The sequence below is a fragment of the Salmo trutta genome, chromosome 19 (genome assembly GCF_901001165.1).
Source record: "Salmo trutta chromosome 19, fSalTru1.1, whole genome shotgun sequence".
Taxonomy (NCBI): domain Eukaryota; kingdom Metazoa; phylum Chordata; class Actinopteri; order Salmoniformes; family Salmonidae; genus Salmo; species Salmo trutta.
In genome coordinates, this window is record NC_042975.1 from 17,829,648 (window position 1) to 17,854,716 (window position 25,069).

At 41.9% G+C, this 25,069-nt stretch overlaps 1 protein-coding gene across 1 annotated transcript in view; it reads left to right on the forward strand.

Moving 5' to 3' along the window:
• LOC115155075 (rab effector Noc2-like) overlaps positions 1 to 25,069 on the forward strand; it is a 72,376-nt gene that overhangs the window by 38,609 nt on the left and 8,698 nt on the right. The window contains exon 6 of the mRNA XM_029701863.1: positions 20,813 to 20,984. Coding sequence (XP_029557723.1) covers positions 20,813 to 20,984 — 172 coding nt within the window. The remainder of the gene's footprint in view (positions 1 to 20,812; positions 20,985 to 25,069) is intronic.

Consider the following 25,069-nt stretch of genomic DNA (forward strand, 5'->3'; position numbering starts at 1 on the left):
TTGCTTCCATCAATGTAATTGTCTGCATCATTTCCAATCCCCCATACATTTTTGGGGTAAATATATATATATATCCATATACATACACGCATGCATACATATACCCATATATACATACACATACCTATATAGACATACATACTTTTTTTAGAATATACCTTTATTATTCCCCGCAAACCCTACCACCCTTCCCCCAATTGGAGTAAACTAATAAACAATAACACTTAGGCTTCTACCTTCAGTTTATATATCTTATGCACATTTTACAGACACAATCTATTTTACAATAGTTATATTTTGTTTGTTTTTAGTCCTTCCTCTATTTCTGATGTCTATCCAGTTTGATTTCTATTTGTAACTGTGCTATTTCACAAACGTTCTGAACCTATATACATTTTACAGACCCCGTATGTTTTACATTGGTTATCTTGTTATTAGTCCCACCCTTCAGCTCCATTCAACTCCTCCCATCTATCTCTCAACATCATCCATTTTGGATTTCTATTTGTCATATATTTTTCAACTGTGCAGTGATGCTTCACAAAAGTATTGAACCTTTCTGTTCTCATAGCTTCTACAGATTGTAAATTAAAAATAAACATTTTTGCTAAAATAATTATTATATTATTGATTGATTGACTATGGCTTTTCAAATCACCCAGTATTGCTATCTGCAGCATTAGTTCTAGGCAAATGTTGCAATTCTTCAGCCATTCCTGGACCTGTGACCAAAAACGAGCTACATATGGACAATACCAAAATAAATGATCTAATGACTCTGCCTCCTCACAGCAGAATCTGCAGAGCTGGGAAGATTGTATCTCCCATATATATAACATTCTATTGGTTGCAAGAATTTTGTATAGCAATTTAAATTGAATTCGAAGTTTTGAATCCGGCGTTGTTTTGCGTGTCAATTCATAAACCATATGCCATGGAATGGGTACATCGAAAATCTCTTCCCAACTATTTTGCAATTTATATGGCACAGCTGTCAGTTTTTTGTTCCTTAAATGAAATTGCTATATGTTTTTATTTATCACACTTTTCTTTAATAACCATTTATGTTCTTTAATACAGGGCCGACATACAAGTTCCTTACTTTTTTCCCCTTCTACTTGCCTCTTCCATTTCTGTGGTAATGCTGCAATTAAATGGTTGTAATGTTGGGTATAGCAGACATTTCCATGTGTCTGTGTTAGCTGTATGTGTGACATAACTCCACCAGTCCTATTTATGATACAATTCACTAAAATTATACCTTTTTTAAACAATGTTTTTTTTAATCAATTAGTATATTTGAGTTTAACCACTATTTGTTGTGTTATTTGTTCTGTCTTTTCAGGTGGATTAAACTGAAATTGCAACCAACTTTCTAAGGCTTGTTTAAAAAAATAACGATATTTTGGAGATTATTTCCTTTTCAAACAACTGAAAGTGAGCAGATGTAATCTGAATAAAGGGAAAAAGGCCCTTCTTGAACATAGGATGAGACATTCTTACCAATTTACTAGAGAACCAGTTTGGATTTAAGTAGAACTTTTGTATGACTGATGCCTTTAGTGAGAGGTCTAATGCTTTAATATTTAATCATTTCTGCCCTCCGAATTCATATTCGTTATATAAATAGGCCCTTTTAATTTTGTCTGGCTTGCCGTTCAAAATAAAATGGAATATTTTTTGTTCATATAATTTAAAAAGCAGGTCACTGGGTGTAGGCAAAACCATAAGCAAATAGGTAAACTGGGATATGACTAAAGAGTTAATCAGGGTGATTTTTCCACAAATAGACAGGTATTTTCCTTTCCATGGTAGCAAGATCTTATCTATTTTTGCTAACTTTCTATACACATTTATTGGAGTTAGGCAACTGACTTGCCTAGTTAAATAACGGTTAAATAAGAAATAAATTTAAAAATTAAAAAAATTAAAAAATGCCCCCACAATGTAACCACAACCTAATGAAACATTCTGGGAACCTTTAACCTTATCAGTCCTGAGACCCCAACAACATCAGCTTTTAATTTATCAGACTTTAATTTATCTGCATGTACAGCCCTTATATTTAGCCTCATAATGAAGTGAAATAAACAGTTACATTCATGATTTGTATTGACAGTTCTATTTTTTAAAAAGTCTGGCAAAGCAAAAACCTGATTTAAAAAAAAGAATTTATATTATAGCTGTAAATACAGAAATCGTTTTCTCACTTGGAAATGGATATCCAACTAGTCAGTGACAACTGTGTCGAGTTTGGACTTTGTGACAGTGACTATGTGAGCTAATTACAGTATTACAGACACCAGTAGAGGCTGCTGAGGGGAGGACGGCTCATAATAATGGCTGGAATGGAGCACATTGAATGGCATCAAACCAATGGAAACCATATGTTTGATGTATTTGATACCTTTCTACCTATTCTGCTCCAGCCATTACCACGAGTCTGTCCTCCCCAATTAAGGTGCCACCAACCTCCTGTGATAGACACTCTGTCCTAGGATTTCCTATGATCTTTTATGTAGAACAACTCCTTACCTTCTAACAACTCTTTTGTAGCTTGCAAGCATCTTAGAGAGCAAGACATGTTACATATGCATACATATACAAAAATTTGAATCCAAGATGGCGTAGCAGTTCAGACGTCCTGTCGTGTCCCGTGTATATATATATATATTTACATATTTTTTTCTTCACTTATCTTTTTACATTTTTTTTTATTCTAAATACTCAACCTCAAAGCACTCTCCTGCAACCCGCCTCATCAATAAAAAAAAAAAGAAAGTATTATTTACCTCATCTGAATTCCACGACAGAAGCTAGCCAGAGGTTAGCTATTTTCACTGGCTAACGTTGAAGTTCAGCTAGCTACGGTTAGCTGTCCTCAGCTATCCATTAGCTCGAAAAGCTATCGGCAGTTTTTGTATAGACCAGAGCATGTCGGACCTATTCTCTCTCCTTTCCTCGATTTCTACCGCAGGCTCTGGACATTTACACCTGGATCTTGCAGCTAACTAGCTGCTACCTGAGTGACTATTGGCAACGTCGGTCTCGGAATTAACACACACTATTACGGAGCTAGCTAGCTAGCCAGCTGAAGAATTCCGTCAGCCACTCGTGGGCTACTCCTGAGCTAGCCAGCTGAAGTGTCTCCTGGGCTACAACTCACCTATCCTGACCCGTTTTACTGCCGATGCGGAGCCCCATTGGGTCTTCACGACTGGATCACCGACGTTATCTGCCCGAGGGAGTTGTTCAACTGGCCCCTCCGTCGCGACGTAACCTGATCGCCCATCTGCGGCCAGCTAATCGTTAGCTGTCTTTTCGGCTGCGATCTGAATAGGTCTGTCGGACACTTTTCTTGGGCCACTATAACTAACTATTTTGCCAACTTGGACAGGTCCCCCCTTCCACACGGAACCCCACTAACCCACAGACGGAAACGCACGAGGCGGCTAAAAACAGACCTCCCTCCCATCTTCCACCAGCTTGCTACCTATGGCCCGGCTAGCTGTCTGATTCTCACTGGACCCTCTGATCACTCGGCTAAGCATGCCTCTCCTTAATGTCAATATGCCTTGTCCATTGCTGTTCTGGTTAGTGTTTATTGGCTTATTTCACTGTAGAGCCTCTAGCCCTGCTCATTATACCTTATCCAACCTCTCAGTTTCTCCACCCACACATGCTATGACATCTTCTGGTTTCAATGATATTTCTAGAGACAATATCTCTCTCATAATCTGTACATTATACCTTGAAGCTATTTTATCGCCCCCAGATACCTGCTCCTTTTTCTCTCTATTCTGGACGTCACAGACGACCAATTCTTATAGCTTTTAGCCGTACCCTCATACTTATCCTTCTCTGCTCCGCTGGGGATGTAGAGGTGAATCCAGGCCCTTCAGTGCCTGGCTCCACACCTACTCCCCAGGCGCTCTCTTTTGATGACTTCTGTAACCGTAATAGCCTTGGTTTCATGCATGTTAACATTAGAAGCCTCCTCCCTAAGTTTGTTTTATTCACTGCTTTAGCACACTCTGCCAACCCGGATGTCCTGGCTGTGTCTGAATCTTGGCTTAGGAAGTCCACCAAAAACTGTGAAATCTTCATCCCTAACTACAACGTTTTCAGACAAGATAGAACGACCAAAGGGGGCGGTGTTGCAATCTACTGCAGAGATAGCTTGCAGAGTTCTGTCCTGCTATCCAGGTCTGTACCCAAACAATTTGAACTTCTACTTTTAAAAATCCACCTCTCCAAAAACAAGTCTCTCACCGTTGCCGCCTGCTATAGACCCCCCTCGGCCCCTAGCTGTGCTCTGGACACCATATGTGAACTGATTGCCCCCCATCTATCTTCAGAGCTCGTGCTACTAGGCGACCTAAACTGGGACATGCTTAACACCCCAGCCATTCTACAATCCAAGCTTGATGCCCTCAATCTCACACAAATTATTAATGAACCCACCAGGTACAACCCCAAAGCCGCAAACACTGGCACCCTCATAGATATCATCCTAACCAATGTGCCCTCTAATTACACCTCTGCTGTTTTCAACCAAGATCTCAGCGATCACTGCCTCATTGCCTGCACCCGTAATGGGTCAGCGGTCAAACGACCTCCACTCATCACTGTCAAACGCTCCCTGAAACATTTCAACGAGCAAGCCTTTCTAATCGACCTGGCCCTGGTATCCTGGAAGGATATTGACCTCATCCCGTCAGTAGAGGATGCCTGGTTATTTTTTTTAAATGCCTTCCTCTCCATCTTAAATAAGCATGCCCCTTTCAAGAAATTTAGAACCAGGAACAGATATAGCCCTTGGTTCTCCCCAGACCTGACTGCCCTTAACCAACACAAAAATATCCTGTGGCGTTCTGCATTAGCATCGAACTGCCCCCGCGATATGCAACTTTTTAGGGAAGTTAGAAACCAATACACACAGGCAGTTAGAAACGCCAAGGCTAGCTTTTTCAAACAGAAATTTGCTTCGTGCAACTCCAACTCTAAAAAGTTCTGGGACATTGTAAAGTCCATGGAGAATAAGAACACCTCCTCCCAACTGCCCACTGCACTGAGGATAGGAAACTCTGTCACCACCGATAAGCCCACTATAATTGAGAATTTCAATAAGCATTTTTCTACGGCTGGCCATGCTTTCCACCTAACTACCCCTACTGCATTCAACAGCACTGCACCCCCCACAGCTACTCGCCCAAGCCTCCCCCATTTCTCCTTCTCCCAAATCCATTCAGCTGATGTTCTGAAAGAGCTGCAAAATCTGGACCCCTACAAATCAGCTGGGCTTGACAATCTGGACCCTTTCTTTCTAAAATTATCTGCCGAAATTATTGCAACCCCTATTACTAGCCTGTTCAACCTCTCTTTCATGTCGTCTGAGATTCCCATAGATTGGAAAGCAGCTGCTGTCATCCCCCTCTTCAAAGGAGGTGACACTCTTGACCCAAGTTGCTACAGACCTATATCCATCCTACCCTGCCTTTCTAAGGTCTTCGAAAGCCAAGTCAACAAACAGATTACCGACTATTTTGAATCCCACCGCACCCTCTCCGCTATGCAATCTGGTTTCAGAGCTGGTCATGGGTGCACCTCAGCCACGCTCAAGGTCCTAAACGACATCGTAACCGCCATCGATAAGAAACATTACTGTGCTGCCGTATTCATTGACCTGGCCAAAGCTTTTGACTCTGTTAATCACCACATCCTCATCGGCAGACTTAGTAGCCTTGGTTTCTCAAACGATTGCGTCGCCTGGTTCACCAACTACTTCTCTGACAGAGTTCAGTGTGTCAAATCGGAGGGCCTACTGTCTGGACCTCTGGCAGTCTCTATGGGGGTACCACAGGGTTCAATTCTTGGGCCAACTCTTTTCTCTGTATACATAAATGATGTCGCTCTTGCTGCTGGTGAATCTCTGATCCACCTCTACGCAGACGACACCATTCTGTATACTTCTGGCCCTTCTTTGGACACTGTGTTAACAACCCTCCAGACGAGCTTCAATGCCATTCAACTCTCCTTCCGTGGTCTCCAACTGCTCCTAAACACAAGTAAAACTAAATGCATGCTCTTCAACCGATCGCTGCCTGCACCTGCCCGCCCATCCAGCATAACTTCTCTGGACGGTTCTAACTTAGAATTTGTGGACAACTACAAATACCTAGGTGTCTGGTTAGACTGTAAACTCTCCTTCCAGACTCACATCAATCATCTCCAATCCAAAGTGAAATCTAGAATTGGCTTCCTATTTCGCAACAAAGCATCCTTCACTCATGCTGCCAAACATACCCTCGTAAAACTGACCATCCTACCAATCCTCGACTTCGGCGATGTCATTTACAAAATAGCCTCCAATACCCTACTCAACAAGCTGGATGCAGTCTATCACAGTGCCATCCGTTTTGTCACCAAAGCCCCATATACAACCCACCACTGCGACCTGTATGCTCTTGTTGGCTGGCCTTCACTTCATCATCGTCGCCAAACACATTGGCTCCAGGTCATCTACAAGACCCTGCTAGGTAAAGTCCCCCCTTATCTCCGCTCACTGGTCACCATAGCAGCACCCACCTGTAGCACGCGCTCCAGCAGGTATATCTCTCTGGTCACCCCTAAAGCCAACTCCTCCTTTGGTCGTCTCTCCTTCCAGTTCTCAGCTGCCAATGATTGGAACGAACTACAAAAATCTCTAAAACTGGAAACACTTATCTCCCTCACTAGCTTTAAGCACCAGCTGTCAGAGCAGCTCACAGATCTCTGCACCTGTACATAGCCCATCTTTAATTGAGCCCAAACTACTACCTTTTCCCCTACTGTATTTATTTATTTTATTTATTTTGCTCCTTTGCACCATATTATTTATATTTTAACTTTTAACTTTCTTCAAACTACAAATCTACCATTCCAGTGTTTTTTCTTGCCATACTTTATTTACTTTGCCACCATGGCATTTTTTTGCCTTTACCTCCATTATCTCACATCATTTGCTCACATTGTATATAGTCTTATTTTTTTCTACTGCATCATTGATTGTATGTTGTTTTACTCCATGTGTAACTCTGTGTTTTTGTATGTTGTCGAACTGCTTTGCTTTATCTTGGCCAGGTCGCAATTGTAAATGAGAACTTGTTCTCAACTTGCCTACCTGGTTAAATAAAGGTGAAATAAAATAAAAAATAAATAAAAATGCATGTGGGCGTGTGTGTGTGTGTCTCAGCTTTTCATAGATAGCTTTTAATAGTTTGTAGCTCAAACCATTCAGACTCTATAGACATTTTTGAAAAAAGAACGGGGCCCGGGCCCCTTCGGGATCCACCCTTGTCTCACAAACACTGCTCTAGTTCAGCCCCCAATGGTTGTTATTTACGAATCCAATGGTATAACCCAGAAGTCTGTAGCTCAGACACACAATGTTTAAAAGGGGTTAAAGTCCAAAACGCACCAACTTTACCGTGGGACTCATTGGGTTAAAGAACAGATAATGTGATCTGGGAACGTTCTTGTAACATCAGGTGAATGTTTTTTTGCGCCCTTAAACAAACATTGTAGAATCATCTGCATAACTCGACAGTTATTGTGTTTTTTGGGAACATATCTTTTGTCATGTCCCCACAATATACCCACCAGATGGTTCCCACAACCTAATGAAACATTCTGGGAACCTTTAAATAACAGATTAAATGTCTTAAAGGGTATTTCGTGCAACATCAGGTGAACGTTTTATGCAAACATTCTGTAATCATCACCACGAATGGACAGTTTTTATGTAATGAGAACATTTGCCACGACCTAACACATTTTCTAGGAACTTTCACAGAACTAATTTTGGTTTGCTCGGAAAACATTACTTGTACATTGTGTTATTACATTACGTGGAAACCTAATGATAACTTTTGGGGAATGTTCTGTGGTGGTTGTTAAAGATGTTGTGCACAACATTTTAGTCAATAATTCTTTTTTTTTTTTTAAATGTTAGATAAAACCCTAGTTAAGGTTTTATATATAGAGATATACAGTTGAAGTCGGAGGTTTACATACACCTTAGCCAAATACATTTAAACTCAGTTTTTCACAATTCCTGACATTTAATCCCAGTAAAAATTCCCTGTCTTAGGTCAGTTAGGATCACCACTTTATTTTAAGAATGTGAAATGTCAGAATTATTTCTTTCATCACATTCCCAGTGGATCAGAAGTTTACATACACTCAGTTAGTATTTGGTAGCATTGCCTTTAAATTGTTTAACTTGGGTCAAACGTTTCAGGTAGCCTTCCACAAGCTTCCCCACAATAAGTTGGGTGAATTTTGGCCCATTCCTCCTGACAGAGCTGGTGTAACTCAGTCAGATTTGTAGGCCTCCTTGCTCGCACACGCTTTTTCAGTTCTGTCCAGAAATGTTCTATAGGATTGAGGTCAGGGCTTTGTGATGGCCACTCCAATACCTTGACTTTGTTGTCCTTAAGCCATTTTGCCACACCTTTGGAAGTATGCTTGGGGGTCATTGTCCATTTGTGACCAAGCTTTAACTTCCTGACTGATGTCTTGAGATGTTGCTTCAATATATCCACATATTTTCCTGCCTCATGATGCCATCTATTTTGTGAAGTGCACCAGTCCTTCCTGCATATATATATACACACAATTGAATTCGGAAGTTAATGTCAATCTTACCTTAATGGCAATCTTAGCTAATGTTCTGGGAATATTCCTGATTTTCTGGGTCTCCTGTGAAAGTAAAATCACATTAAACTGGAGTAAATGTGAAGAAATTTAGACTGTAATCAATGTCAATGATTTTCTCTAGACTGTGTGACATCTGTTACCACCAATAAGTGGAGTTTGCTCTTGAGGTCGATGCACCCCACTAGGGGAACTTATTTAGACCTCCTGGGCCCCGGCCCAGTGGCTGTGTTCCCCATTCCGGCCGGTCATTCTCCACACATTAGCGCCGGAGTATTAGTGGTTAGTGCTGCTCAACCTCTCCCGGGGCTGACCCTTTTTGTCAGTGTGACACAGTGGATCCGGGTGGCACTAATAGAGTTTTGGCTCGCTGCTCCTCCTCAAGCCCACTGACTTTAACTCCCGATCCAGTCGCCGGTCTGACCGGCCATGCACCGCACCCAGAGAACTAATTTCACGAAACACTGCCTCTCCCCATGCAAATTAAAGATGTTATCTTATCATACCCACTAATTAAAATGCCTGAAAGGAAATTGTTTGCCACGATTTCCATTTCAATTGGCACATCCCAAATCTGTCGAATAGTGAAAGGGAAATTAATGATTGGATAGGCGTGGCACTATTGAAGCACAATTGGTAATTGGCTGGAGAATACCTGGATTGTATTGGTAATAGTTTGGTGTTACCTGCATGGATGTTTACCTTATGGTAATTCTCCTTATAAGCTTATCTCAATTTGTTGTTTGATACTCACTGGCAACTGTTGTAGTCTGAGGGATTTAATAAAAGTAGTGTTACTTATTTTAAAACAGGTGAATGCTTTTTTGTAAAGTAAGTTCCTGTCTCTTCATTATGTATGGATACTTTTTCTGTCTTTGGCAGACCTGCCCTGCAATTGATGATAAAATGTGTATTGTAACAGTCCACGGTGTATATGGGCTGTCTATCATGGCATTCAGTGGTTCTCACTGTGTCAGTCTGTCTTCCCAATGAAAAACAAGTCTGGAGGTGGGCTGTACGCTCTAGTAAAGATCCACAGTTTTCCACTCACACGTCTCATATCACTGTGGTTACACCTGTGCCAAACCCCAGCAGCCGTCTCCTGTTTCTGTTGTCTAATTTCAAAGATGCCATTTGTACAGCTGTGGGTTTCTCAGCATGGTTTATCAGCGCTGTGCTGCTAACCTACACCGCAAGTCATTCCTCTTTGAAAAGTGGTTCATATCTTGTTTGTACTGCAGTCTTTCCCCGTTCTAAGGCAGATTGTGTCTTCACTGAACTAACAGTATGAAATGTATGAAGGTTTTTGAGACCAGAAAAAATAGTGAAGCTAGTCAGACTGATAAATATTCTAAACATGAACATATTTTCAATTATATGCATATCTTTATTTCTTCACACTCCACATAGAAGTTGCCATTAAGTCAGGGATGGACAACTTTGAAGGGAGTGGGGGCCACAAACAATCTGAAATCATGAGGGGCCGCAGTTGCCCGTGGGTCTGCGTACCCACATCCCCCCCATTCACACAAATCGAGCAAAACATTTTAGTGGCCCCCTTCTTGACAGTGGAGAGACATCTACACATATTTCCATCGGGTGGAGAGAAATGTTTGCATGTTTTTAACAAGATAAGAAGTTTAGATAGCTGGCTGCTAAACTAAATTAGCAATCAAAACTTATCAGTGACTGACATAACAAGAGAAAAACTGCAGATGCACAATCAAATTTCAAAATTGCACCTTGTGTATACTACTATTCTAACTCGAAACAGTAAGTTGAGACCCCGACTGAGTTTTTCTTTTGGGGGGAGGGGGGGAATTGATCCGAGGGCCTACAAAACGTGGGCCGCCGGTTCCCCATTCCTGCATTAAGCAATGTGTTTTTTTCCTGCCTGGTGAAAGATGACATTACTTCTTACTTCGATGACAAATCCTTAGTGTAGTTGATTGACATATTGTCAATACAGCGTTCTTGCGCATGTTACATGCTGAATTGATGAGGCAAACAAGGGGCAAACTCACTGACATGAGTCTCTCATCCAATATGTTTATCTTGAATTGAAAAGCAGGAGCTAATGACATTGCACTTTGATTGTTTGTCAAGGAAATTAAGTTTGTTTTCTGAACTCTAGTTGCTTTAACTCTATAAATCCTCAGCTTTATAACAGAGGATTTGCATATTTTTGTTGGGGAGGATGTTAGATTATACATTTTAACAAAACAGTTTTTCAGACGACTGCTTGTAATCCTATTATAGCCAAATACTCATCTTCGCAGTATCCTTGTAATTTCCACCTTGCATCACTCTTTCTTGTGATCTGCAGCAAAAGATTACTAAGAAAAAAAATAACATGAATTTCATACATTTGGTTGTGTTCTCCAGGGGTGATTTCTGCTGTGTATGTTGTTCTTTAATAAAGTAGATGCGTCTTTAAACAGTCATTTCAAGAACAAAAAGAAGCTGTGCTACATAACTCCCATCACAGACATCAATCCTGTGGCCTCGGCGGAGCACAGTCGCTAACAGCACGCCTGCTACATGTTTAACCATGAATGAAAGGTGGACCTATTCTGTGCTTGTTAACCTAGATTACAGCCCCCTCAACATGGCAGCTAAGGTAATGAAGGCCCATATTATTGGACCTGACGTGGAGAAAGTTGCCTCACCACCATCTCCCCCCTTTATGTTGTCCTTGACGTGACAGTTGTGATTCCCCAGTAGAGCATGCTCTTCCTTTACCATAATGACTACTACCGTGATTAAATAATGAGAGAAATTGCGCCTGGCAGCTTTTACCTTTTTGTTATTTCTCCCCCTCCTATGATAAATAATTGAATGTAAAGAGATCAATGCAATACATCTCTGTCACCTCTGTTGTAAAGACAGGTTATGAGAGTGCCTGTCATCCCTTTGCACCCGGTGGATTTGTCCATTTAAATTTGACACGTTTCTATTGGTTTTGTTCTCTGGCATGTTCGTTTTGTAGGAAAGCTCTTAAGTAAGCATTTCACTGTCGTATTCGGCGCATGTGACTAATACAATTTTATTTTATTTTATTTGAAATAGAAGTACAGGGTTCAAAGAAATACAGTTTAAACCTTATTTACTAGAAAACAGTTCTCTAACCTTTCATTTGAGCTCCATGGTCATCCAAGAATTTGAATCTTAATGCATGGTTACCATGCAATTGCATCATTTATTTCAGAAACTGACTTGATAGTTTGAGTAAAAAATGATATTCTTGATTACTGACTATAGGTTATGAGGAAAAAAAGGCATTTATTTTCAATTCAGTACAGTGTACTTGAGTTGATCCCCTGCTGATTTTGTACGTTTGCCCACTGACAAAGAAAATATCAGTCTATAATTTTAATGGTAGGTTTATTTGAACAGTGAGAGACAGAATAACAACAAAAAAATCTGGAAAAACACATGTCAAAAATGTTATAAATTAATTTGCATTTTAATGAGGGAAATAAGTATTTGACCCCTCTGCAAAACATGACTTAGTACTTGGTGGCAAAACCCTTGTTGGCAATCACAGAGGTCAGATGTTTCTTGTAGTTGGCCACCAGGTTTGCACACATCTCAGGAGGGATTTTGTCCCACTCCTCTTTGCAGATCTTCTCCAAGTCATTAAGGTTTCGAGGCTGACGTTTGGCAACTGAAACCTGGGATTAAGGTCTGGAGACTGGCTAGGCCACTCCAGGACCTTAATGTGCTTCTTCTTGAGCCACTCCTTTGTTGCCTTGACTGTGTGTTTTGGGTCATTGTCATGCTGGAATACCCATCCACGACCCATTTTCAATGCCCTGGCTGAGGGAAGGAGGTTCTCACCCAAGATTTGACGGTACATGGCCCCGTCCATCGTCCCTTTGATGCGGTGAAGTTGTCCTGTCCCCTTAGCGGAAAAACACCCCCAAAGCATGTTTCCACCTCCATGTTTGACGGTGGGGATGGTGTTCTTGGGGTCATAGGCAGCATTCCTACTCCTCCAAACACGGCGAGTTGAGTTGATGCCAAAGAGCTCCATTTTGGTCTCATCTGACCACAACACTTTCACCCAGTTGTCCTCTGAATCATTCAGATGTTCATTGGCAAACTTCAGACGGGCATGTATACGTGCTTTCTTGAGCAGGGGGACCTTGCGGGTGCTGCAGGATTTCAGTCCTTCACGGCGTAGTGTGTTACCAATTGTTTTCTTGGTGACTATAGTCCCAGCTGCCTTGAGATCATTGACAAGATTCTCCCGTGTCGTTTGGGGCTGATTCCTCACCGTTCTCATGATCATTGCAACTCCACGAGGTGAGATCTTGCATGGAGCCCCAGGCCAAGGGAGATTGACAGTTCTTTTGTGTTTCTTCCATTTGCGAATAATCGCACCAACTGTTGTCACCTTCTCACCAAGCTGCTTGGCGATGGTCTTGTAGCCCATTCCAGCCTTGTGTAGGTCTACAATCTTGTCCCTGACATCCTTGGAGAGCTCTTTGGTGTTGGCCATGGTGGAGAGTTTGGATTCTGATTGATTGATTGCTTCTGTGGACAGGTGTCTTTTATACAGGTAACAAACTGAGATTAGGAGCACTCCCTTTAAGAGTGTGCTCCTAATCTCAGCTCATTACCTGTATAAAAGACACCTGGGAGCCAGAAATCTTTCTGATTGAGAGGGGGTCAAATACTTATTTCCCTCATTAAAATGCAAATCAATTTATAACATTTTTGACATGTGTTTTTCTGGATTTTTTTGTTGTTATTCTGTCTCTCACTGTTCAAATAAACCTACCATTAAAATTATAGACTGATCATTTCTTTGTCAGTGGGCAAACGTACAAAATCAGCAGTTGATCAAATACTTTTTTCCCTCACTGTATGGTCGTTATCATACGGTGACTTTTTACTGGCCTTAGAGATGTCCCTGCTTCTCTTAATGTTTCCACATCAGTCCATTGTGTATGGTTCAGTCTATTTGTTTTTCTCATTCAATTTCACCTGTCAGTCTCAAGGGAAGGGATGTAATTTACTCTCAAGGAAAGATGAATTTGAGAGAAGCAGTTGATCATTTCTCAGCTTTGACACCCTGGATAATATTAGAGTTGCTGTGATATACACTGAAACCAGTGTCAACTGAGCTGGTTGCGTTTCAACTGGAAAAAATCTATATTTTAGATGGCACCTTCCATTTGGCCCTAAACTGGTGATTTTCTGCATTAAAACATGGTGAGGTATGGATTTTTATCACCAAACCCTGATAGAGGATGATTAGGGATAATTGAAGGCAATCAGAAGCCTTTGAACATCTGCTAACCTCTGAGTTCCTGGGGAGACCTTTTCGTTAAGAAACACTTAAATGTAGAGAAAAGGTCTGCCTGTTTTGATTGGCCAGAGAAATGCCTGTGGACTTACTGAGGTAGGCTAATGAGAGCGAGATGACTTACTAAAACTGACCTAAATGCTTTGATGCTTAAGTTCATCAGCAGAGGGTCCTGAAGGGAATTTCCTGCCTTCATTAATGACGGACCTTTCAAATCAAACTTTATTTGTCACATGCGCCGAATTCAACGTGAAGACCTTACCGTGAAATGCTTACTTAGAAGCCCTTAACCAACAAAGCAGTTCAAGAAAAAGTTACGAAAATATTTACCAAATAAACTAAAGTAAAATTATAAAAAGTAACACAATAAAATAACAATAACGAGACTACATACAGGTCGTACCGATACCGAGTCAATGTGCAGGTTAGTCAAGGTAATTTGTGCATGTAGGTAGGGGTGCAGTGACTATGCATAGTTAATAAACAGAGTAGCAGCAGTGTAAAAAATGAATGGGGGGGTCAATGTAAATAGTCCAGTGGCCATTTGATGAATTGTTCAGCAGTCTTATGGCTTGGGGGTAGATGCTGTTAAGGAGTCTTTTGGTCCTAGACTTGGCACTCCGGTACTGCTTTCCGTGCGGCAGCAGAAAAAATTGTCTATGACTTGGGTGACTGGGATCTTTGACAGTTTTTTGGCCTTTCCTCTGACACAGCCTAGTATATAGGGCCTGGATGGCAGGAAGCTTGGCCCCAGTGATGTACAGGGCCATACGCACTACTCTCTGTAGCGCGTTACGGTCGGATGCCGAGCATTTTCCATATCAGGCGGTGATGCAACCAGTCAGGATGCTCTCGATGGTGCAGCTGACCTCCTCCCTATAGGCTTTCTCATCGTTGGTGGTGATCAGGCCTAACACTGTTGTGTCATCAGCAAACTTAATGATGGTGTTGGAGTCGTGTATGTTCACGCAGTCGTGGGTGAACAGGGACTACAGGAGGGGACTGAGCACACACCCCTGAGGGTCCCCAGTGTTGAGTATCAGCGTGGCAGACGTGTTTTTGCCTACCCTTACCACCTGGGGACCCGTCAGGAAGTCCAGGATCCAGTTGCAGAGGGAGGTGTTTAGTCCCAGGGTCCTTAGCTTAGTGATGAGCTTTGTGGGCACTATGGTGTTGAACGCTGAGCTGTAGTCAATGAACAGCATTCTCACATAGATGTTCCTTTTGTCCAGGTGGGAAGGGCAATGTAGAGTGCGATTGAGATTGCATCATCTGTGGATCTGTTGGGGCGGTATGCAAATTGGAGTGGGTCTAGGGTATCCAGGAGGATGCTGTTGATGTGAGCCATGTCCAGCCTTTCAAAGCACTTCACGGCTACCGACGTGAGTGCTATGGGGCGATAATCATTTAGGCAGGTTACCTTCGCTTCCTTGGGCACCGGGACTATGGTGGTCTGCTTGAAACATGACGGTATTACAGACTCGGTCAGGGAGAGGTTGAACATGTCGGTGAAGACACTTGCCAGTTGGTCAGCGCATGCTTTGAGTACACGTCCTGGTAATCCATCTGGCCCCACTGCTTTGTGAATGTTGACCTGTTTAAAGGTCTTGTTCACATCGGCCACCGAGAGCGTTATCACACAGTCGTCCAGACCAGCTGGTGCTCTAATGCATGCTTCAGTATTGCTTGCCTCGAAGCGAGCATAAAAGGCATTTAGCTCGTCTTTACAGCAACTATAATGGTACCAGAGAAGAGGGCAGACGTTTTACGTGTCCCCAATCGATTATTTTTTTTGTTCGTTTATTACCATTTTTTGTAACTATTTTTAAAAACATATTTTGTACATAATGTTGCCGCTACCGTCTCTTATGACCGAAAATAATTTCTGGACATCAGGACTGTGATTACTCACCACAGACGGGCAGAAACCTTTTTTTCCTTTAACGAGTCTGAAGAGCCCGACGCGAATGATATACTGCTTTCTCGGGAACAGGCTCAGATCCCTGAGATTTGCGTGACGAGGTGGCAGAAAAAAAGGGGCCAAAGGGCGGGCTGCTTTCTGAGAACACGTAGGTATACGAATAAACCCCCACTTCCTTCCGTTCTGCTAACAAACGTGCAATCTTTGGAGAATAAAATAGATGACCTACGTGCAAGATTAAGCTACCAACGGGACATTCAACACTGTGATATATTTTGCTTCACGGAGTCGTGGCTGAACGATGACACTATCAACATACAGCTGGCTGGTTATACGCTGTAACGGCAGGATAGAACAGCATGTTAAATGTGCAACCAGAGGGGAAAAAAACACCTTTACTCCACACACAGAAAGGCATACAAAGCTCTCCCTCACCTTCCATTTGGCAAATCTGACCATCATTTTATCCTACTGATTCCTGCTTACAAGAAAAAATTCAAGCAGGAAGTACCAGTGATTAGATCAATAAAAAAGTGGTCAGATGAAGCAGATAATAAGCTACAGCGACTGTTTTGCTAGCACAGACTGGAATATGTTCCGGGATTCCTCTGATGGCATTGAGGAGTACACCACATCAGTCATTGACTTCATCAATAAGTGCATCGATGACGTCATCCCCACAGTGACCGTACGTACATACTCCAGCCAGAAGCCATGGATTACAGGCAACATCCGCACTGAGCTGAAGGGTAGAGCTGCTGCTTTCAAGGAGCGGGACTCTAACCCGGAAGCTTATAAGAAATCCTGCTCTGTCCTCCGACGAACCATCAAACATGAAAAGCATCAATACAGAACTAAGATCGAAATGTACAACACCGGCTCTGACGCTTGTCGGATGTGGCAGGGCTTTGAAACCATTACAGACTACAAAGGGATGCACAGCCGAGTGCTGCCCAGTGACATGAGCCTACCAGACGAGCTAAACTACTTCTATGCTCGCTTCGAGGCAAATAACACTGAAACATGCATGAGAGCACCAGCTGTTCCGGAAGACTGTGTGATCACGCTCTCTGCAGCCGATGTTGGTAAGACCTTTAGACAGGTTAACATTCACAAGGCTGCAGGGCCAGATAGATAACCACGACGTGTACTGCGAGCATGCGCTGACCAACTGGCGAGTGTCTTCACTGACATTTTCAACCTCTCCGTGTCCGAGTCTGTAATGCCAACATGTTTTAAGCAGATGACCATAGTGCCTGTGGCCAAGAACACTAAGGTAACCTGCCTAAATGACTACCGACCCGTAGCGCTCATGTCTGTAGCCATGAAGTACTTTGAATGGCTGGACATGGCTCACATCAACACCGTTATCCTAGAAACCCTAGACCCACTCCAATTTGTATACTGCCCCAACAGATCCACAGATTTTACAATCTCTATTGCACTCTACACTGCCCTTTCCCACCTGGACAAAAGGAACACTTATGTGAGAATGCTATTCATTGACAACAGCTCAGCGTTCAACACCATAGTGCCCTCAAAGCTCATCAATAAGCTAACGACCCTGGACCTAAACACCTCCCTCTGCAACTGGATCCTGGACTTACTGATGGGACAAAACCTGTTCCCCCTCAGGAGACTGAAAAGATTTGGCATGGGTCCTCAGATCCTCAAATGGTTCTACAGCTGCACCATCGAGAGCATCCTGACTTTTTGCATCACTGCCTTGTATGGCAACTGCTCGGCCTCCGACCGCAAGGCACTACAGAGGGTAGTGAGAACAGCCCAGTACATCACTGGGACCAAGCTCCCTGCAAACCAGGACCTTTATACCAGGCGGTGTCAGAGGAAGTCCCTAAAAATTGCCAACGACTCCAGCCACCCTAGTCATAGACTGTTCTCTCTGCTGCCGCACGGCAAGCGGTACTGGAGCACCAAGTCTAGGTCCAAGAGGCTTCTAAACAACTTCTACCCCCAAGCATTAAGGCTCCTGAACACCTAATCAAATGACTACCCAGACTATTTGCATTGCCCTCCCCCCTTTGACACCGCTGCTACTCTCTGTTGTTATGATCTATGCATAGTCACTTTGCCCACATGTACATATTGCCTCAACTAACCGGTGCCCCCACACATTGACTCTGTACCGGTACCCCCCTGTATATAGTCTCACAATTGTTATTTTACTGCTGCTCTTTAATTACTTCTTACTTTTATTTCTTATTCTCATCTGTATTTTTTATTTTTATATATATATTTTTTTAACTGCATTGATGGTTAGGGGCTCATAAGTAAGCATTTCACTGTAAGGTCTACACCTGTTGTTTTCGGCGCATGGCACTAATACAATTTGATTTAATTTTATTTGAAATAGAAGTACAGGGTTCAAAGAAATACAGTTTAAACCTTATTTACTAGAAAACAGTTCTCTAACCTTTCATTTGAGCTCCATGGTCATCCAAGAATTTGAATCTTAATGCATGGTTACCATGCAATTGCTTCATTTATTTCAGAAACTGACTTGATAGTTTGAGTAAAAAATGATATTCTTGATTACTTACTATAGCTTATGAGGAAAAAAGGCATTTCTTTTCAATTCAGTACAGTGTACTTGAGTTGTACATACAGTGAGGGAAAAAAGTATTTGATCCCCTGCTGATTTTGTACGTTTGCCCACTGACAAAGAAATTATCAGTCTATAATTTTAATGGTAGGTTTATTTGAACAAAAAAATCCAGAAAAACACATGTCAAAAATGTTATAAATTGATTTGCATTTTAATGAGGGAAATAAGTATTTGACCCCTCTGCAAAACATGACTTAGTACTTGGTGGCAAAACTTTTGTTGGCAATCAAAGAGGTCAGATGTTTCTTGTAGTTGGCCACCAGGTTTGCACACATCTCAGGAGGGATTTTGTCCCACTTCTCTTTGCAGATCTTCTCCAAGTCATTAAGGTTTCGAGGCTGACGTTTGGCAACTTGAACCTTCAGCTCCCTCCACAGATTTTCTATGGGATTAAGGTCTGGAGACTGGCTAGGCCACTCCAGGACCTTAATGTGCTTCTTCTTGAGCCACTCCTTTGTTGCCTTGACTGTGTGTTTTGGGTCATTGTCATGCTGGAATACCCATCCACGACCCATTTTCAATGCCCTGGCTGAGGGAAGGAGGTTCTCACCCAAGATTTGACGGTACATGGCCCCGTCCATCGTCCCTTTGATGCGGTGAAGTTGTCCTGTCCCCTTAGCAGAAAAACACCCCCAAAGCATAATGTTTCCACCTCCATGTTTGACGGTGGGGATGGTGTTCTTGGGGTCATAGGCAGCATTCCTCCTCCTCCAAACACGGCAAGTTGAGTTGATGCCAAAGAGCTCCATTTTGGTCTCATCTGACCACAACACTTTCACCCGGTTGTTCTCTGAATCATTCAGATGTTCATTGGCAAACTTCAGACGGGCATGTATATGTGCTTTCTTGAGCAGGGGGACCTTGCGGGCGCTGCAGGATTTCAGTCCTTCATGGCGTAGTGTGTTACCAATTGTTTTCTTGGTGACTATAGTCCCAGCTGCCTTGAGATCATTGACAAGATCCTCCCTTGTAGTTCTGGACTGATTCCTCACCATTCTCATGATCATTGCAACTCCACGAGGTGAGATCTTGCATGGAGCCCCAGGCCGAGGGAGATTGACAGTTCTTTTGTGTTTCTTCCATTTGCGAATAATCGCACCAACTGTTGTCACATTCTCACCAAGCTGCTTGGCGATGGTCTTTTAGCCCATTTCAGCCTTGTTTAGGTCTACAATCTTGTCCCTTACATCCTTGGAGAGCTCTTTGGTCTTGGCCATGGTGGAGAGTTTGGATTCTGATTGATTGATTGCTTCTGTGGAAAGGTGTCTTTTATACAGGTAACAAACTGAGATTAGGAGCACTCCCTTTAAGAGTGTGCTCCTTATCTCAGCTCATTACCTGTATAAAAGACACCTGGGAGCCAGAAATCTTTCTGATTGAGAGGGGGTCAAATACTTATTTCCCTCATTAAAATGCAAATCAATTTATAACATTTTTTACATATGTTTTTCTGGATTTTTTGTTGTTGTTATTCTGTCTCTCACTGTTCAAATAAACCTACCATTAAAATTATAGACTGATAATTTCTTTGTCAGTGGGAAAATGTACAAAATAAACAGGGGATCAAATACTTTTTTCCCTCACTGTAGATTCGCCCAAAGTGGAAGCCGGAATGAGAACATCATTTTTGGAATGCTTACTTCTTCCTGCTGATTTTCAGGGATTTTCGGGGAGCTTACTTGCTGATACAAATGTGAAAATGTTGCCTTCTTGATAAAATGTGATAATGCAGTAGGCCGGCAGAAATGAGGAAAGTGTTTCCGGCTAGGATGTGGCACTTGCCAACTCTGGAGCAGCTGCTATCGGCCCTGACATTTTAGTGCCTGCTGTCCATTAGTGGCACATGGCTTGCCCACAGCACTGAACGGTGGTGAGCCTAGCGCCCACCACCAGTTTGTTAGCATGCTTTTGTCAGGAGACTGTCAGTCCTTCTCCAGACAGGACTGTTGCGGGCTATTGGAGCTCAGACATTGCTTTTAGACCAATCTGTGTCTTTGAAATTATAGTTATTTTCCTTTTGGGTATGCATGGAAAAGCTGTCATTTTTTATGTTTAATATACTGTATGCAAATTGCACATTTTCAATGTTTGTCTGATGTGAGGTTGCGCCTCGCAATTTGTAAACCAGGGCCACGTTCGGTATCCAGGAAACTAGAGAAAACTTATGAAAACTGAAAAAGTACTAATTGAACTAGTAGGCACTCACACATTTGTCCTCAAAACTGACGACAACCCTTTTGTATGTGTTATCCAGGTGTGGAAGCGCTCTGGAGCCTGGTTCTACAAGTTCATGCCCAAGTACGTGTACCCTGGGAAGGAGGGGCCGAGTGGTGCTCCTCTGGGACTGCGAGGAGCCAATGGAGGAGGGCAGAAGATGGCCAGGAGTTCCACTGTCAGCCGCACCTACACATGGGCACACAGCAAAGGTCAGTCAGTCACTCCCCATGTCCACTGTAATGCAGTTATTCCTTATTTGGAATAGTTTAAAATGGGTAAATTTGGTGTCCTGTTGCGGCTTCTTTTGAGACATGCTTGAACTGAAAAAAAACATCAGTTCTTTATAAGACAGAAATTCATCATGATTTCAGTTTGTTTTTGTAAAGTTACAAAACAGTGACATAGAGATGACCTTAGATTTTAGAATACTCTTTAAGTCCATGTTTGATTAGGATGAAGCTTCACTGGGCGTGTCCGAAAACTCATAATATTACTAGGCTTTTTGGGTAGTAAAGAAAAGAGTATAATAGTATGTGAAACTTTAGTACATTAAATATCAGGATGTCATATTTATTTACGTTTTTCATTTAGCATGAATTCGCTGCACACTATTGAGGAAAATAATAGTATTTTCCTACACACGTGTTTGACAAAAGCTGATAATTGGATAAAGGGGATGGGCTGTGCCTTAATGAACGAATGGCGTGGAACAACCCAATTGCACTTAAGATAATGCCTTCTTTGCATGGATTAGCTTAGTATGTTGTTTTGTTGCTTACATACATTTTTACTGAATAGTATGTTCTAAATAGTGTGTAGTATGGTTAGTACATAGTATACACTGAGTGTAAAAAACAGTGCTCTTTCCATGACATACACTGACCAGCTGAATCCAGCTGAAAGCTATGGTCCCTTATTGATGTAATTTGTTAAATCCAATTAAATTAGTGTCGATGAAGTAGAGGAGACAGGTTATTAAAGAAGGATTTTTAAGCCTCGAAACAATTGAGACATGGATTGTGTATGTGTGCCATTCGTATGTTCCAGACGCACCAGTTTGAGTGTGTCAAGAACTGCAATGCTGCTGGGTTTCCCGTGCATATCAAGAATGGTTCACCACCCAAAGGACATCCAGTCAACTCCTCATTTTGTTGTTTTACTCTCACAGTTTTAGAGAAGCATGGTTAAGAAATGTTTTTTCTGATATGTGTGGGCTGCTTCAGGTCCAATATCTCCTCCCTACAAGGGAAGGTGAATCCAGATCTTTCTTGCCATTTATCTTCAGTTGTCAAATCTGATAACATGACAATGATAACTTCTTACATCTACACGTTCCGCTAGCGGAACGTCTGCTCCAATATCCAATGATGGGCGGGGCGCGAAATTCAAACTCCTCTAAATCCGAAAACTTACACTTTTCAAACATATGACTATGTTACAGCTATTTAAAGACAAGACTCTCCTTTATCTAACCAAACTGTCCGATTTCAAAAAGGCTTTACAGCGAAAGCAAAACATTAGATTATGTCAGCAGAGTACCCAGCCAGGAATAATCACACAGCCATTTTTCAAGCTAGCATATCATGTCACATAAACCCAAACCATATCTAAATGCAGCACTAACCTTTGATGATCTTCATCAGATGACACACCTAGGACATTGTGTTATACAATACATGCATGTCTGTTCAATCAAGTTCATATTTATATCAAAAACCAGCTTTTTACATTAGCATGTGACGTTCAGAACTAGCATTCCCACCGAACACTTCCGGTGATTTTACTAAATTACTCACGATAAACGTTCACAAAAAGCATAACAATTATTTTAAGAATTATAGATACAGAACTCCTCTATGCACTCGATATGTCCGATTTTAAAATAGCTTTTCGGATGAAGCACATTTTGCAATAATGTAAGTACATAGCCCGGCGTTACAGGGCTAGCTATTTAGACACCCACCCAGTGTAGCCTTCACCAAAATCACATTTCCTATAAGAAAAATGTTCTTACCTTGCTTGTTCTTCATCAGAATACACTGCCAGGACTTCTACTTCAATAACAAATGTAGGTTTGGTCCCAAATAATCCATCGTTATATCCAAACAGCGACGTTTTGTTCGTGCGTTCTAGACACTATCCCAACGCTAAATCTCGGCCACGAGCATGACGCAAAATATGACAAAAAATTTCGAAATATTCCATTACCGTACTTCGAAGCATGTCAACCGCTGTTTAAAACCAATATTTATGCAATTTATCTCGTAGAGAAGCGATAATATTCCGACCGGGAATCTGCCTGTCTGTAAACTGAGGAAAAAACCAAAAGCCGGGGGCGGGGCGTGTCACGCGCCTAAGGCTTAGTCCATTGACTGACCACTCAGCATTTGCTCTCGTGTGCTTCAGCCAGGGCTTTGAATGACATCATTCCTGTTTTTCCCGGGCTGTGAGACTCCATTGTTGACGTGAGAAGTGTCACGTAAGAGCAGAGATCCTTTGTAAACGACAGAGATAATAAAGAAGGGCAAGAAATGTTCAGACAGGGTACTTCCTGAACAGAAGCATCTCAGGTTTTTGCCTGCCATAGGAGTTCTGTTATACTCACAGACACCATTCAAACAGTTTCAGAAACTTTGGAGTGTTTTCTCTCCAAAGCTAATAATTATATGCATATTCCAGTTTCTGGGCAGGACTAATAATCAGATTAAATCGGGTACGTTTTTTATCCAGCCGTGAAATTACTGCCCCCTAGATGTAACAGGATAACAGGGAGATGCATCATCATCACTGTCTATTGTCTCTGTGGAGCTACAGTATAACACATTCTATATATTATCTGCAATTGTGCTTTGGATGCACCTTACAATCACTATAGCATTTTGATAAAATGTGGACACTGTTACTCTCACAGCTTTATAACCAACAAGGTCAAAAGTATCCTTGCCTTAGAATGCAAGTCTCCCTTTCTAAAGGCCTCATCTATGTTTTCTATGGTGTTTCTCAGGGCCAAGCTCCTCATCTCTGATGTTGAATGGCTAGCTGGGGGCCTCTGAGCTCCATTATGCCACATATTTGCTATGAGTCACCTGGGGAATGAACAAACAGCCTTTGATGCAAGGCCACAGATGTGTTTCTGACCGTCCTCCTAAGCTATTCTAAAAGTGTTTGTCGCTGCATTTTCCTCAATAGATATGTGAGCGTCTCCTCTGTTTATTCTCTATCACAAGGCCATAACTGAAGCCTTTAGTATTTATTGAATCCTGAGCGAAAAACATCTGTCTGAGCTTAGCGTATACCACCCTGAGTTTGGTAAGCAGTTAGTGACATTTTAGATTTAGATTTCAACATTCTGACATTGAATTCATGTTCTCAAACCTTTGTTGGCCCCAAATGGAAAGTGAGGTGACGCCCCTCAGACCACCTCTTAAACAGCATCATATTTATGACTGCATCTTGAAAGAGAAAGAATCAGTGAATCACACACTGAACTACTTCATTGAATCAAGAATAACAGATCGTTGGGTTTTTATCTGTGTTGTGCACGTCGTGCGTGTGTGCTGCATAGCACACTCACTGTACCTTGTGTGTTTGTGCATATCCTATATAGTTTAATACACATAAACTGTGTGTGTGTGTGTGTGTGTGTGTGTGTGTGTGTGTGTGTGTGTGTGTGTGTGTGTGTGTGTGTGTGTGTGTGTGTGTGTGTGTGTGTGTGTGTGTGTGTGTGTGTGCGCGTGCATGTGTGTCTTTTTATGTATACTGTAGGTCACTACACATCTACCTGTCAGGGTGTGGACCTGTGGGATTTTTAAGGGGATTTCTATAAAGTCTCCCTTCATGGGGCTGAGAGAAAAAAAAAATGTTTAAAGCTACTTTCCTACTATTCTACACATTTTTCCATGGGGCGGAGAGAACATTTTACCGTTTTAAAGATAGTTCCCTGCAATTTTACACATTTTGCCATAGCTTATGCTGTTATTATGCTATCTGAGTGACTCAAACATTATAACAAAATCATTGAGGGCCCCATGCCAAGACATTTTGGGAACTTTAGATTCTCTGACTGTGTAGTTTTTTTATTGTTGTTTGTTAGTTTTGAATGATGATCTTATTTAAACATACAGTATATATAGTTCTGTTATCTTTTCAACATACTTTATATATGTTTTTTGTTGTTTTAAGTTTACACTGCCAACATTTTACCTGTAATGACTTCCGCCGAAGTTGGTCCTTCTCCTTGTTCGGGCAGCGGTCGACGTCACCGACCTTCTAGCCATCGCCGATCCACTTTTCA